The sequence below is a fragment of the Lithobates pipiens genome, unplaced genomic scaffold (assembly GCF_037356315.1).
Source record: "Lithobates pipiens isolate NorthernLeopardFrog02 unplaced genomic scaffold, aLitPip1_a1.2 Scaffold_19, whole genome shotgun sequence".
NCBI classification, from domain to species: domain Eukaryota; kingdom Metazoa; phylum Chordata; class Amphibia; order Anura; family Ranidae; genus Lithobates; species Lithobates pipiens.
In genome coordinates this window covers 362,134,650-362,152,069 of record NW_027507764.1, presented here as the reverse complement: position 1 = coordinate 362,152,069, position 17,420 = coordinate 362,134,650, and the positions used below count along the sequence as shown (strand labels likewise).

Genomic DNA, 17,420 nt, shown 5'->3' with positions numbered 1-17,420 from the left:
ATGGGAAAATTTGCCAACAGGCTGGTTGTACAGAAGTCGATCGGCAAATTGAGACCTGTACAACCAGCCTGCCCATACATAGATTAAGATGGTCCCAGCTGAAATGACTGAACTTCGATCCATGTATAGTTGGTTTTACCCTACTCCTCTTTCATTCTAATTCCTACATCCACCAACATACTTTATTTTTTCCCCAGAAAACAACTGTGGTTTACTTCATTATTTTTTATTTTTTATTTTTTTTGTTGGCCATGCAGCTAGGATCAGGCGTAAAAGGTGAAGGTGTGGGATACATGATTCTACATTTTTTTTTAGCAAGCAGAATGAAGCACATGATAGAATTTGCAGCTTACAAAGAAAAAAAAAAAAAAGATACAGAACTCTGCCAATACAGAATACAGCCAACTAGGATGTTTTTTTTTTTTCCAAGACTAGGCAGTCTGCTTAGATTAATTAACTTTGTGACCTGGTGGCTTTGGCAGAAATGTGAATGTATAATACTGTACACATCAAAGCTCTCACTTGTTAAATTTCTAATGTATTACTGTCAGTGCCTGGTGAGACCTGACAGGGATGCAGTGGTCAAGTCTCGGCTGCAGGAGCTTAAAGCCCAATTGAATCCTCAGGATTCATTACTGTAATGCATCCAGTAATAAATCAGATGTTTTTAGTCCTTATTTAACTAGTAAGTGCTGCATTGGGTAATAAAGCCTAGTTTAATTAAAGAGTTATTGAAAAAAAAATCAGCACAAGGGACATTACCTACCGTCAATGAGAAGTGTCCCTTGTGTGAGGGTTATTACTCAGTACTCTTGAGGATTGCACATGACTTGGCTCAAATTAACCCCCGCAGAACTTAAATATTCTGGCAGTGGGGTTTGGGGGGATCAGATGACTGAAAATTTCAGCTAAAACTACAGCCAGCAGCCCAAGGGTGTCCGAAACCATGAAATCAGACTGAGACAGAAGTATGGTTAAATCACACTTGTTTAATAATAAAAGTAAATAGAATAAACATAGTCAAAACATAGCCAGAGTTCAGGAACTGGAACAGATAGTCGGACAAGCCAAATGTCAGGGAGCCGGAGATGGGCATAGTAAAACAGCAAGCAGGATCTGGAGCCAGAAGAGATGTCAGCCAAGCAAGTCTTTTAACAGGAATGTAGGCAAGCGTTTCTGTGATGTTGACTAAGGCGAAGGCAGAGATCCTCTGGGCTGGACGGCTTAAGTAGGCAGGATTGACGAGCAGGATATCATCAACAGCTGAGTAACTGTGGAGAGAGATGAGAGCTGGCAATTAGCCAACAGCTGAGCAGACAGTTTAGAAAAGGAAGGGCTGAGCCCAGCCCTGACAAAGGGACACTTTCATTCATTGTAAGTAACATCCCTTGTGCTGTCTAAACTTAAGCTGGTAAGTACTCTGCCACAGTAATCTAGAGCATTGTTTCTCAACTTTTTTTTTTGGTCAAGGCACCCTTTAAAATTATAAACAATCTCAAGGCACCCTTTAAAATTATGGACAGCCTCGAGGCAGCACATTCTAAACTGTAAAAAACTATTCTAATAATTTTACATAATGCAGCAACATCCACACACATAGGACACCCAGCGTTTAGAGGTGATTTATTCCACCAAAGCAACTACACTTTTGCTCACTGGTACTGACTAGTATTCCAATGTTTCTCTTCTACTTCAATTTCTCTCCATCACTCAGCTAATGTGACCCCAGTGCTGAAAGAGAGGGGCAGGGGAGGGTCAGATCAGGATTCTGTGCAGGCATCCATCATCCTTACTAAGGAGAGAGTCAGACTATAGCTCTGTCACACAAAGCAGCGGTCCAACTCTCATTCAGTCTGACATATTACCCCAAACAGTGCACCAATTACCAGCATTCTTGCTATCTGAGCAGCACTGTTGTTTGATTGGGATAAGGAGAGGGTCGGTCACACCGCAGTGAGCCATTATACATTATATTGGATATTTAGCAGTAAGCTCCAGGGTTTAAAGAATATTCATTGCAGTTAAAAAAGGACTCTAAGGACTATTTCCATCCACATGACCCACAGAATTTACAATTCAGCTTCCGCTTTTTTATTCATTAGAGAATTCAGTGCTCTCTGCACTTTAGCAGCCAGTAGAGGGATTCTTATTGGATAGTCGAAGAGTAAGAGTGGGCTTCTGTATATATATATATATATATATATATATATATATATATATATATATATATATATATATATATATATATATATATATATATATATATATATATTTTAACAATGCTTTTCTTTTCGGGGGGGGGGGGGGGGGAGTGCACATTGTCAGCTTCTTTAACTTTTGTTTTATTAGTTTTACTTTTAAATATGTATTTATTACAATGTTCCCTTTTTTTCTTTTCTTTTTTTTTTAATCAACCCTGTTGGGGGGGGGGGGGCTTTGTTGAGATGTCAAGGCACTACTAAGGACACAGATTCCCCAGTCTCATTCTCAGCAGCCTCATCTGCACTGATGATGAATAAACAGGAGACAGCAGCTCCTCTCCATTCATGAACATAGTTTACGATGCTCAGTTGTGAATGGACAGAGTCAGTGACTCTGTCCATTCAGAAAAGGAAGAAGCCGGTAAATGAAATATATACCAACTTCTTCCTGGCTCTCCATCCTGAAAGATCGGGATAGGGGGGTGGAGGATCATGGAGGGGGACTGGTGCAGGACACGGGGGGGGGGGGGGGGGGGGAACCGGAGGAGCACAAGGAGGAGGACATAGAGGGGGAATGAATGGAGGGGGACTGGAGGAGAACAAGGAGGAGGATATAGAGGGGGCCAAGGGGGACCAGAGGAGCACACGGAGGACCCAGAGGGGGACTGGAGGAGGACACAGGACAGTCAGGAACGATTGGTGCGGCAGTGGGGAGGAGTTACAATTACCGATCTCCCTGCATGGCTTTCAATAAAGTAGCTGAAAGCTGTGGGGGGGGGGGGGGTGGAGGAGGAGAAGCGGCTGTCAGATGCTTTATTGAAATCTGTGCAGGGGGATCGGTGTTGTAACTTCTTCCTAACTGTCCAAGTATCAGGTCAAGCATCGGAGCACTTGCAAATGCTCGGTATCAGCAACCCTAATGGCAACCAATCAACTTCTATTTTTAGCTTTTTCAGTTAAAGAGGAACTGCAGTCTGCTCACATAATCTGTGATAAAAAACATCTTTGCCATTCTGAAACTTCCCTCCCAACCACTTTGCATATAATTTAATATATACTGTGATTCTGTACTTGCCAAATATGCTGCAGAAATCTCCCTCCACTAAGTCTGGCTGCAGCCATTTTAACTGTGGGCAGCTGAAGCTGCTGCCTGTTCTCTTCCTGGATTTACACAGACACACAGAGGCACACCTCCAGCTCTGCAGCTGTCATTGGCCTTCTTATGATTCATCCCCCCTCCCTTCCTTGCAAACTCTCACCAGAGTGAGAGAAAGCTTTGCATGATGTCATAAGCCTAGGCTTTTTACCAGACAAGAACGAGGAATTGGGCTGTATAAGGTATTTACTGGCAGAAAAAAAAGTTTTACTATCCAAAGTTAAAACAACAAGGGCAAAAGATTTAATACTTGGAAAATTGAAAAAATTACTAAAGGTCCGCTTTAAGCTTTGAAAATAAAAAAGCTAAACCAAATTGATTGCCATGCACAGCAGCTTCAGATTATGGTTGCTCCAGTTTTGATAAATACCCCTTTTATAGGTCTTCTAGTTAATACACTGGGTATGCAGTCACACAAGAATGACATTGTCAAGGTAAATACATCCTTGGCAGTTACGGTATTTTAGTCATTGATAGTGTGTAAAATCAGATGCCTGGTGCAGACGGTGATCATTTTTCTACCTCCTCAGCACTATATGCTGTGCAGTAGCTGCATAATGTATGCCAGTCACACTTTCATCTCAGCTGTCGGAAGAGGAAAGGAAGTAATGACACTCGGTGATTGACCATAGTTGGCACACATACAAGAAGACGGAGGCACTGTTCTGTATTCCGTTCTTTTCTATCAGCTTTTGAAAGACATAATGCATGTTATTGGTGTCACAGGAAAAAAATAAATTACACAGCTTTGTAATGCTATATTATTTTGCAGGTCAAGAAGAAGTTTTTAAGTGCCTTGGGGAAGGAATTCTCGATAATGCCTTTCAGGGATACAATGCTTGTATTTTTGCATATGGGCAAACAGGTGGGTAAATATATATTGTATAAAATGTACAAAAACTGGGACGAAGAATAAAAAAATAAACTTCCATAGTTTGTAATATTTTTTGTATAAAGTGTATAAAAACGGGGATGTAGAATACAAAAACAAACTTCCATAGTTTGTAATATTTTTTGTATAAAGTGTATAAAAACGGGGATTTAGAATACAAAAATAAACTTCCATAGTTTGTAATATTTTTTGTGTGTAATATGATTAGTGAATTGTTTTTGTCCCAAAGGGAATATTTCTAAAGCTGATGTCTGGGTAGCCTTTTTCCTACCCCACACCCCCACCCGTTACCTCCCACCTGGAGGTAAATGTTAAAAATGTATAAGCCTTGTTTGCTCATCTAGATCCAGGGGCGGACTGACAACTCATGGGGACCCGGGCAACAGGAGAAGATTATGGGGCCCCCGGGCAACAGGAGAAGATTATGGGGCCCCTGGCAACAGGAGAAGATTATGGGGCCCCCGGGCAATAGGAGATTATGGTGCCCCCACGCAATAGATTACAGGGCCACACAGTATACACACACAGACACACAATATACACACACAGTATACACATACACACACTGAAAAGGTACTGGAGAAGCGGGGCAGCTATATTTTTTTTTTTTGAAAAACACAGATTACATTCTGTCCCTGGTTTTATTGAGGCTGGCAACCCTAATGGGGCCCCTTAGTGGCATGGGGCCCTCGGGCAGTGCCCGAGTGCCCCAATGGTCAGTCCGCCCCTGTCTAGATCTGTGGTCACATGGTGCGCTAATGTGCTGCGTCTTCTATTCTGGACTTCAAAGTTTAAAGATCTGCAAAGTGTAAGTGGGGACCTCTTAAGGAAAAGAGGGGTAGCAACAACGATGCTTGCCTTTACACGAACATGAACTTTAATGGCATCCCAGTCTTAATCTGTAGGGTTCAGTATTGAGTTGGCCCACCCTTTGCAGCTATAACAGCTTGAACTCTTCTGGAAAGGCTGTCCACAAGGTTTAGGAGTGTGTCTATGGGAATGTTTGACCATTTATCCAGATGCACATTTGTGGGGTCAGGCACTGATGTGGACAAGAAGGCGTGGCTCACAGTCTCTGCTCTAATTCATTTCAAAGGTGTTCTGTCGTGTTAAGGGCAGGTCAGTCAAATTTCTCCATCCCAAATCACTCATCAATGTCTTTATGGATCTTGTTTGTGCACTGGTCATGTTGGAACAGGAAGAGACTATCCCCACAAAGTTGAGGACATGAAATTGTCTAAAATGTCACCTTAAGAGTTCCCTTCACTGGAACTAAGGGGCCAAGCCGAACCACTGAAAAACAACACCATACCATAATCCCCCCTCCCCCAAATGATTTGGACCAATGCACAAGGCAAGGTCCATAAAGAAATGGATGAACGACAAGACAAGAAACTGGAAGTGGGCTGTATAAGATATTTAATGGCAGAAAAAAAAATGTTTTACTATCCAAAGTTAAAACAAAGCAAGGGCAGAAGATTTAATAGATGTAAAGTTGAAAAAAATTACTGAAGGCCCGTGTTAAGGTTTATGTGCGTGTAAAGGCAGGCATCCCAATACTTTGGTAATATAGTGTATTCTGTATATGTGCAAAGCGCTGTATATAAGTACCTGTATACTGTGCTATAAAATAAAATAAATAATAATTCCTGATTTGCATACTGAGCCTTTTGAAGAGCTGTGCAGTATACTGTATGGTGCTCAGTACAGATTTATTTTAATGTGTGACCTGTGTATAATATATTCTACTTTTTTATCCTTGATATTTTATATTGTATTTATTTATTACAGGTTCAGGAAAATCCTTCTCCATGATGGGGACTGCAGATCAGCCTGGCCTTATCCCACGACTCTGTTGTGCTTTATTTCTGAGAGCTACAGAGTTGGAAAATGACTCTCAGACCTTCAAAGTGGAAGTCTCCTATATGGAAATTTACAATGAGAAGGTTCGAGATCTGTTAGATCCTAAAGGGTAAGTGCTAAATCACATGCAAAATGTTTCATTTTTTTCATTGTTGTATTTCATACCTAAATTTAGAAATGTTAGCTTTTCCTATTTAGGGAGAACATATAGATGTTTTGTGCATATTTCAATCTTTTTTCATGGTCGGGAGTGGAATAAAAAAAACAAACAACTTTTTTCAGTCATGTAACTGCAAAATATTGCACATTAATATTTGGGTTTTGTTTTGTTTTAGCCGGTAGGCAGAGATATAGTCTAATTTTCACATGTCTTCCAGAGATTGTCTAGTAAAAAAAAAAAAATAGTGTTTGCAGAGCTTCATAGCTCAAGCTGCAGTTTATATACAGAACCGGATGCCTCATTGTAGTGTCTTTCAAATGGCTCAATCCAAAATTTCAGTTAGACAAAGCCAGCCTCAAGGCAGGTTGTTCTCTGGAAATCCTTTGTCATGTATTAAATGTTTATCTGTAAAACAAAGATTGTATATTGTATATTGTGTATTGGATACAGCAGGGGTAGGCAACCTGGGGCCCTCCAGCTGCTGTGGAACTACATTTCCCATGACGTATTGCAAGGCTGGCAGTTACAATTACTCCCAGAGGCATGATGGGATTTGTAGTTCTGCAACAGCTGGAGGGCCCCAGGTTGCCTACCCCTGGTATACAGTATATATAGTATGAAAACAGATATACAAACTAGAAAAATAAGCAGTTAAAGCAACGATTCTCAAACTGTGTGCTGTGGCACACTAGTGTGCCGCGAGAGATCTGCAGGTGTGCTGTGGGAGTTTTGAAAAATATTTAAAATTACTAGCAATTTGAAACCTTGAACATATTGAAAAATTTAATGGTAACTTAATGTCGCAACAGTTAAAGTAACATATATAAAAACCCAATCTCTGTCAGTCTGTCATTCATTGGTTCCTTTCGTAACGCGAGACTCGTATGAGATATCGGGAGAACTTGATCGCTCTAATTATATATTTCAGTCAACATTTCCCAAAAAAGAGCCTGGATAAGTTTTGGATCTCAATCAAGAAGGCATATCCTGCAATCAGTTCAAAAGCAATCAAAGTAATTCTGCCATTTGTCTCTTCATGGTTTTGTGAATTTGGATTTTCAGCATTGACTGAAATCAAATCGAAAAAGCGAGAGAGGCTTCTTAAAATGGACGATGAAATGCATGCTTGTTTGTCGACTTTGGAGTCTTGCTTCAATCTGATTTGCTCTCAAAAGCAGGCGCATCCATCACATTAAATTTAAAATTACATATATATGTAAAAATCTATTTTTCATCGCAAAAATTGTTACATCTTTTCAGGTATGCTGTGAAAATTGTTAGATCGTTTTGGTGCACTGCAAGATGAAAAAAGTTTGAGAAACACTGAGATAAAAGCTAAGTGTGCCTTTAGTAGCATGTTGCACCCATATTTTCCAGCCATATACATTTCAGATGGTGCATGGTAGTCAGTGGTTATCCTTTTTCCCGTAGTTCTCAAATACTAGAAGAAGTCAGGAGGTTTCAGAATGCACGGTCTCCACCAGGTGCTATTTTGGGTTGCCTTTGAAAATGCTAGTTGCTTCACTTGCATGCATGTCCAGTGGCTTCAGTATTTTTAGAGACTTTGATCTGGAACAAGCATGTGGATCAGAAGGTGAAGTCAGAGCTCCTAATCTGGATCAGTGACTCTGAAAGTGCAGGAACCATTGATTTTATGGAATATGCAGGAATTAGCATTGTGTTTAGGTCCAGGACTGATGAAATAGAGTGGCTAACAGTCCAAGGAAGTAGATAAGAAGAGAAATAATCCTTTATTAAAAAAAAAAAAACCTTCCCTAATTTATTGAAGTTGAAATATTTTCCATTTTAAAGTAATGCATTTCGTTATAGTAAACTGAGCCTTGATGATTTTTCTGTTGCTGATGTATTCATATTGTGGTTTTCCTTTTTTGCTTTTCTAATTTGTAATAAACTTCACTAACCCTGACCGATTTTTAGATGCTTTCATAATTCTTTCCTAGCTGACTCGTGGAAACTTTAACGATACCTCTTGTTATGTACAGCTCAGCTGCTTTGCTATAATTAGTACTGGTACAAGTTATTTACCAAATCTCTCTAATAGAGATATAGTAACTTAATTCATGTAGTTTCAAACTGCTTCTCAGGGAATTCTTACCAGTTCTAGAGTTTTTGTAGTCCAGTGCTGTAGAGATAACCGTTGTTACACGATTCTATTCTAGCAGCTGAAGGTATAAAAATATTTCAGAATTCGGCTTTGACTGTGCTTCGGAAGGAACTTTACAGATTTCAAATTTAAGTATTGTTATAATGTTTAACCAAAACTGATTTCCTGTAAAACTAGAATATCTTCCATGTTTGCTGTTTTATATTTTAAAGGGGCTCATGCACACTGAGCTTAAAAAATGCTGCTTTTACAGGCATTTGGCGTGTTTTTAAAGCACCTCTGTTAGCCTATGTGTCCATGCACATAAGCATTTGCAAGTGTATTAAAAGAGGAGCATTTACAGGCAGAGAAAAAAAAACATAATATAATGTCAAGCCAATGGTAAAGACTAAAAATAATTTATTATAACAAGGGAAGTTAAAACCATTGTAGCTAATGCTATACCAAGCCGGTGTGGATGGATGTTGGTAGGCTAATGTCTGCTGGGTCCGGTGGGCAGGGAGATAGAAATTGTCCACCATAGTGTGCAACGTCCAGCCACTGGTGCAGGGCTGTGTAAACCATGCTGGAGTCTTTCCCAGGGCTCCCGTGTGATTTCACCGCGACACAGAGGCGGAAGAGCAGGAACGGAGTGATCTGCCAATCAAACCAGCTTGGAACGCAGGAGAAGCTCGTTGTCATGATGACACATTTCACGTGCATGCGCTTTGTCAAGTCCGACTTGACAAAGCGCATGCATTCAAAACACGTCATTTACTGGAGGATTCATGGTTACCACTCATATCCTGATAGCGCTGTCTCTATTCCCATTTCCAATTTCACTCACTGTGTGTGCTTATACTGATGGCTGCATCGGATTGGCCCCTGGACATTGTGTTGTTAGAGAAAAAACCATCACCATCGTGCTCAGGAGAGTAGAAATATGTGCAGTGTGCATGAGGCCAAAGAGTTCTATTTCACATGTAGATTTGCCCTCTAGTTAGTATATTAGAGAGTATGATTAGCATCACTGCAGAGGTAAAATCAATTCTCACTTCAATCAAATCTATCAATATCACAGACTTGGATTTAGATAGTGAGACAGAAGCAATGTATAAACTGTATATATTATAAATAAAATGTCAAATGATGGATCCAGCACACATCAAAGATAAATTGCGTAAGTGCTATACACGTACTGTATGGCCCAACTCACTATTGTTGAGGCTTTGCAGGACCTGACAGAAGGAAGAGGATAACCGATGCAAGTCTTTGATTGTCCAATACACAATAAATGTATCTCTTTCTCATGTCAAGTCCTGTGAGTTTCTCAACTATAGTGAGTCTGTATGTGTTTAGTTTACAGTATATGTATGTATGTACATATACATGAACGTGCGTGTATCAGTAAACTGTATACAGCGTATTATCTAAGTAGACAATGCAGCACCACAGAGTTTACAATATCCAAAGTATTATAATTTGTAATCACTTAAAGACCTTAGGGCAAGCATTTGGGGTATGTATCCCCAGCATTGCTAAAGCCCTCAGGTCAATGAGAGAGCTCTGTTAAGGGCCATACACATGATCAGAAATTCTGCCAGCAAAAGTCAGATGTGAGTTTTTGGTCAGAAATTTTGACCATGTGTATATGCTCCATCAGACTTTTGCTGGCAGAATTCCAGCCAGCAAAAGATTGAGAGCAGGTTCTCTATTTTTCGGTCATAAAAAGTTCAGATCGGAAATTACGATCGTCTGTACAAATTCTGACGCGTAAAATCCCTTTGCATGCTCGGAAACAATTCGACGCATGCTCGGAAGCATTGAACTTAATTTACTCGGCTCGTCGTAGTGTTGTATGTCAGCATGTTCTTGACGGTCGAAAGTTCCGACCTTTTGTGTGACCGTGTGTATGCAAGCCAAGCTTGAGCAGAATTCCGTCAGAAAAACCATCCAAGTTTTTTCTGCTCATGTGTACGGGGCATTAGCCTCATTGTTTTCTCTTAACTGGGGGGCACGTATGCATCATTTTTCTGCTCCTGTCGATTAACGCATACCCCACTTCTGTTGGCCCTCCTTCTCCATCTACTTTCTGGATCTGAGCCATGTTTTCCTTTCTAACCAGTTGCAATACTGCTTCTCTCCCTGTTCCAGTTTTTTTTTTTTTCACTAGAGCAACTGTAGGTCAGGATTTCAACAAGTGAATCTATTCAGTGATATAGTTTATTAAATCTATCTTATGCATATAATATCATTGTGAAAGGTATTTATAAGAAAGTATAGGGCAAATTGAGGGCTAAGCAGACTACCTTGATTGAGATCCAAAACGTCCAGCCTCTTCGGTCGGAGCCGCTGTACTAACTATGCAACTACCTCCCCCGCTGAGCCTTTGTGTTCTGACAAGGGGGCAGCCCCCCTGCCAGAATACTTCTATCAGCGTTCTCTGCCATTGGCTGAGAGTGCCGATTGAGAGGCGGTCGACTGTTGGCTTTCTAATATGCACGTCCGACAGAAGCCAGCCAAACAGACCGACAAACACACGGGCCAAATGTCGGGCATTTTTTTTTTTAACCGCCCAATGTCTCCCGACATTCAGCCTATGTGTACCAGGCTTTAGCAACAGGGAATCCCTTCAGATAGCTTTTCACACCCAATGTAGCACAGAAGTATGTGACAGTATTGCTCTCTTTAGTATAAAAAGGAAAACAAGGTGCGCCAGACTAAGTGCAGTATATTGGAAACTATTTATTCAAAACAAATGGCTACTCGCATAACATCAGTGAGAAACGGTGGTCTCTATAAGGTCTGGGGCTGTATCCAGAGGGGTGTCCCAGCAGGCTGCAGCTGATGGCTCAGCAGGGAGATGAACAGGACCAGCCTGGTTCCTGCTTGTCGGAGAGCGTCTCAGCGTGGAACGCACTCGGAGAAGTCCATAAATCAGGAGTGACGTATGACTATACGTTCGTACCTCACCGATGTTGTGTGAGTAGCCATTTGGCTTTGTTTTGATTAAATCGTTTCCAATATACTGCACTTAGTCTGGCGCACCTTGTTTTCCTTTTTATCCTGTCTTCCAGAGTTTGCTTTTACAACCAAAGGAGCTGCCGCTGGTGCTTATTATCAATCCTCATCATCATTTGCTGGGACTTGTTGCTCACCAATTACCTTTTAATATTATAATAATTGTTATAATGTTTTTTCATCCATCCAAATTTTAACCATTTATGCTGTACATGTTTCGATTCTTGCGCCGTCTTTCCTTTTCCATTTCTGTTGCAGTCTTTAGTGTCTGCAACACACAGGACAAGTCGGACAATCACTGGAAGTCTCAGAACAAAAAAGTATCTCATTCGCTCAGGAAACCAGACCTGTGAATTGTTGTCCTGGCAGCTGGAATAAAGGACAGCATAATCTAAATGCAAAGCTGAGCCTTGCATATATTGAATTGTGGCAATTGTGATCCCACTTGTGGCCAGGAAGGTTTAGATTTACTAGTGTATATACAAAAATTATTGAAAAATACATTTGTAATCATTTTTAAAAGGGTAATTCTTCTAAATTTGTACTGATCAAAGTCACTTGGTGCATAAGTCATTGAGTCCTTACCTCTTGTACCAACCTTGTCCGTTAATATATGTGTAATTTGCTAATATAATGTAACTGTGTTCTCAGTGTTACATATGTTTATTTGTATTCATTATGCATCACTATAATGAAGTTTAATTATTTACCTGATATATGCTTTCTTACAGAAGTCGACATTCCCTTAAAGTTCGAGAGCACAAGGTGTTGGGACCATATGTGGATGGTTTATCCCAATTAGCAGTAACAACATTTGAGGCAAGTTTTTGACATATTCTTTATATAATAATGTGTGTGTACTAAACAAACAAACATTAAAAGTGTTATAACTATTTTGAAAGCTGAACTGATTGGTTGCCATAAAATACAGAACACGATTGTTCTTTGCATCTTTTTTATTATTTACAGAGGAATGCCCACCAAAAAATTATGTACACCCTTTTAATTTATAAGGCAATGCACATACTTATGTGTTGGAGCCATTTCTGCAGTGGTATTGTTTTGTCTACCATGGAGAGTGACACTTTTCAGAGTCAGCAGCTGTGCAGTATATGTGCTTATGTTTCACCTCCTGCTTTTCTTATGGAGTTCTAATGAACATCAGCAAGCTGGTTGCACTCATTCTGATGGCTCTTCCTCCTGTAAACCCCCTAATCACTCTAGATCAGTGGTCTCCAAACTGTGGCCCCGAATGCAGCTCTTTGCTTGCCTTAGGCACTATTTCTTCTACTCACACCAACAATAGGGCTAGAATTCTTGCACTGCCATCAATAATGGGGCACTATTCCTCCCACTGCCACCAATGATGATTTTATTTTCCAATGACATCAATGATGGGGCACTATTCCCCCTACTGACACCAGTGATGGGGATGGGGCACTATTCCTCTCACTGACACCAACAATGAGGCACTATTCCTCCCACGGAGACCAACTATGGGGCACTATTCCTCTCACTGACACCAATGATGGGGCACTAATCCCCCCAATGCTATCAACGATGGGGCACTAATAATTCCCCTAATACTAAAGATGAGACCTTGTTTATTCCCACTGATACTGTGACATTTTCTGCTTCCATTGACCACGAACTGGCCTTTTGTTTAGAAAGTTTTGAGACCCTTGCTCTAGATGAACTAAAAAGGTTTTACATGACTTTTGAAGGCATACATAGCTAAATTTAAAGTTTGTTTTATATTTTCCCAAGGCTGTGGTTAAAAGTCTCATGATTGCCATATTAATGTGAAGTTGTGTTTTTCCCATGGAGGGCAAAGCAACCGATCCATGCCTTTCTCTCCAGCTATGTACATTTTTCTATGCTGCTTTAGTTTCAAGCCTGAAAACTCTCCATTACCTCATGTGGCAGTTCTGGGCCAATCGCAAAGCACAAGTGCAGTCACATGCCCTTTCATATACAAAAGTAATTGGTTACTATGGTCAGCATTAGGGATGAGCCGAACACCCCCCTGTTCGGTTCGCACCAGAACCTGCGAAGAGACCTAAACTTCGTGTGAACTTTAGAACCCTATTAAAGTCTATGGGACTCAAACGTTCACAATCTAAAGTGCTAATTTTAAAGGGTAATATGCAAGTTACTGTCCTAAAAAGTGTTTGGGGACCTGGGTCCTGCCCCAGGGGACATGGATCAATGCAAAAAAAAGTTTTAAAAACGGCAGTTTTTTCAGGAGCAGTGATTTTAATAATGATTAAAGTGAAACAATAAAAGTGTAATATTCCTTTAAATTTCGTAGCTGGGGGGTATCTATAGTATGCCTGTGAAGGGGCGCATGTTTCTGGTGCTTAGAACTGTCCCTGCACAAAGTGTCATTTGTGCAGGATAAAAAGTCTTTTAAAATCACTTGCGGCTAAATTGTTGGCTCCCCGTAATACAGAGAACACTCAATGAGTGTTCTCTGTATTAGCCGACAATTCATTCATTCATTGATAAAAAAAAAAGCGTGGGGGTTCCCCTAAATTCAATTACCAGGCCCTTCAGGTCTGACATGGATATTAAGGGGAACCCCGTGTCAAATTTAAAAAAAAATTGACGTGGGGGTCCCCCTAAATATCCATACCAGACCCTTCAGGTCTGATATGGATATTAAGGGGAACCCCGCATCAAATTTAAAAAAAAATTGACGTGGGGGTCCCCTTAAAAATCCATACCAGACCCTTTATCCGAGCATGCAACCTGGCAGGCCGCAGGAAAAGAGGGGGGGGCGAGAGAGCGGCCCCCCCTCCCTCCTGAACTGTACCAGGCCACATACCCTCAACATTGGGAGGATGCTTTGGGGGTCTGTGACCCCTCAAAGCACCTTGTCCCCATGTTGATGAGGACAAGGGTTGATGAGGACGCAGGTTTCCGTTACATCAGAGGGGGCGGGGTCACCCATACGTCACTGGGGAACCCCTGGCTCCCTTCACCAGCGTCAGAGGGGGCGGGGTCAGGTGACGGGTGGCCCCGCCCTACTAATATAAGAAATGTCAGCGCTGGGATCTCCGCAGTGTTTCCGCACTGGAGACAGAAGACGGATGTATGGACAGCGCTGGACTGAGAGATCCCCCTGTCGCTGGATATGATCATCCATCGCTGGACCCCGGAGATTTGTCGCTGGATAGCAAGAGTGGATTAGCACCGCTGGAATCTTTTTTTATTTTTTTATTTTTAATAAAGGAATTTTTTAAAAGTGTGTTTGTCTTATTTAACCATTTTTACACTTTCTTTATGAAATGGTAGGGTACCCCCTTACCATTTCAAACAGGGGGGGCCGGAATCTGGGGGTCCCCTTGTTAAAGGGGGCTTCCAGATTCTGATAAGCCCCCCGCCCGCAGACCCTCACAACCACCGGCCAGGGTTGTGAGGATGAGGCCCTTGTCCTCATCAACATGGGGACAAGGTGCTTTGAGGGGTCACAGACCCCCAAAGCATCCTCCCAATGTTGAGGGTATGTGGCCTGGTACGGTTCAGGAGGGAGGGGGGCCGCTCTCTCGTCCCCCCTCTTTTCCTGCGGCCTACCAGGTTGCGTGCTCGGATAAAGGGTCTGGTATGGATTTTTAGGGGGACCCCCACGTCAATTTTTTTTTAATTTGATGCGGGGTTCCCCTTAATATCCATATCAGACCTGAAGGGTCTGGTATGGATATTTAGGGGGACCCCCACGTCAATTTTTTTTTTTTCATTTGACACGGGGTTCCCCTTAATATCCATGTCAGACCTGAAGGGCCTGGTAATTGAATTTAGTGGAACCCCCACGCTTTTTATTTTTTTATTTTTTATCAATGAATGAATTAATTGTTGGCTAATACAGAGAACACTCATTGAGTGTTCTCTGTATTACGGGGAGCCGACAATTTAGCCGCAAGTGATTTTAAAAGACTTTTTTTCCTGCACAAATTACACTTTGTGCAGGGACAGTTCTAAGCACCAGAAACATGCGCCCCTTCACAGGCATACTATAGATACCCCCCAGCTACGAAATTTAAAGGAATATTACATTTTTATTGTTTCACTTTAATCATTATTAAAATCACTGCTCCTGAAAAAACGGCCGTTTTTAAAACTTTTTTTTGCATTGATCCCCTGGGGCAGGACCCAGGTCCCCAAACACTTTTTAGGACAGTAACTTGTATATTACCCTTTAAAATGAGCACTTTAGATTTCTCCCATAGACTTGTATAGGGTGTTCCGGCTTTTCGAACTCGAAGCTCATCCCTAGTCAGCATCTTGAGCTAAGGTTATGAGAAGCAGCATCAAAAAATAGACATTGTTTAAGAAAAGTCACTTGGGCATTTTGATGTCAGCAACGCTCAGCTGGTTGCTGTCATTACCCAAGTGTCCCTCATGCTTATTCAGGAAACCAAACAGGAACCTCTATTTTATGTATGTTGCTTCCTCGTTTTTCAAGTATTTGAACCTTAGTGGTGAGCACTGTGTGATACTATCTTAGGCACTAGCCCATTTCCAGAAGCAGCCAATCTAACTCATTGGGGGTTATTTACAAAAGGCAAATCCACTTTATCATCCAATCATGTGCAAGCTAAAATATTGTTTTTTATTTTACTTGCATGTCCCCCTCGGATCTACAACGACTTTACTTCCAAGTGCATTTGCAGTGCAAAGTGAATTTGGCTTTCGTAAATAACCCCCATTGTTTCTTCCACTGCAGCCTTCATAATGAAATATATTCTTTCACTGTTGTTGTTATAGTAGATGTGTTTTTTTCCCTTTACACTAACTTGTAAAAGTCCCTTCATGAGGCTTTTCTTTTGGTGGACATTTATTTTTTTGAACAGCAAGATATGTTGAAAAGGTTTACTCATGCAGCAATGGCCATGTTACCAGTAGGGAAATGCTCATGATTTATTAGAAGTAAGATTATTGAAGAGGATTAATGAAGGCTTGTGATTGTGGTTACATGCCCAAAATAATTTTGTCCTGGAAAAGATAAAGGCATATGTTTCAGGGGAAAGTCACAATTAGCAATTTTACTTCTATATCTTTTTTTGCTAATAGTTCAGTTTGCAGGCAGCAAAACAGCCAACTTAAGGGAGTAAGCTCCCAAGGTTTGGTTGCTAGATCACTGCCTGAGATGAGAAGCTAAGTCAGGTTTGAGTCTCAAAGCTACCTTCAACCTACCTCTGGAGTTTGGCTTCAACTGTGTACCTCTGTGACCTTAATGTACTTGCTATGTGAAAAACAATGTATACTTCCTGTTTTAGGTCTGTTAACCAGGCAGCAGCCAAAGCAATGGTAAATGTATCACTCAGAGATAAAAATGTCTGCTGGAGAAAGAAACCAAGGCACGAAGCAAATCTATTGCAGCGGCAGCAAATAAATACTAGTGCTTAATTATAACGTGACATGTACCTAATATGCTCTGATAATCTTTTAGCCAATTAAATATAAACTGGCTAACACCACTTGGCTGAGAGATCTCCTCTTTAAATTGATTAGCGCTAAGCCGATTGTTTGTGTCCCAGCAAGAGGCAACGCAATGTAATAAACTAATCATGCTATTGACTTCTGTTTAGGGGATGTCCGCATTGGCAGTTTTCAAGGTCAATTAACTTTTTAACAGTGATGTTTCATGCATGGGTAATCTTAAATTGCCAGACAGAGTTTTTAGCCAACGATAACATTATAAACCCTGCAGTAAAGGGCTTATGTAAAACAAAGTGTGATATTTTTGGTCATGTACAACTTGTTCTGGCTTTAAAAAGGTATGGCAAGATAACCGTTTACATTTTGCCGAAACAAATTACTACAGAGTAATTTTTATATTACTTTAATATTTTCTTAGCACTGTTGATTTTGCATGTTTATTTGTCACATATATGTTTTTATAAAGGCTTGATCAATTACTTAGGATTCTGCTCGTGTCTATAATGCTTTGCATGTGCAAACTAGAGAAGGATTTGTTTGTTTCTCTATGTCCATCCTTCACCATAGTTTGCAGGAAAGAA

At 40.8% G+C, this 17,420-nt stretch overlaps 1 protein-coding gene across 9 annotated transcripts in view; it reads left to right on the top strand.

Moving 5' to 3' along the window:
• Positions 1-17,420, top strand: part of KIF13A (kinesin family member 13A) — a 292,610-nt gene that overhangs the window by 178,054 nt on the left and 97,136 nt on the right. For all 9 annotated transcript variants that reach the window (XM_077492249.1, XM_077492248.1, XM_077492247.1 and 6 more), the window contains exons 5-7: positions 4,130-4,222; positions 6,041-6,221; positions 12,129-12,216. In XM_077492249.1, coding sequence (XP_077348375.1) covers positions 4,130-4,222; positions 6,041-6,221; positions 12,129-12,216 — 362 coding nt within the window. The remainder of the gene's footprint in view (positions 1-4,129; positions 4,223-6,040; positions 6,222-12,128; positions 12,217-17,420) is intronic.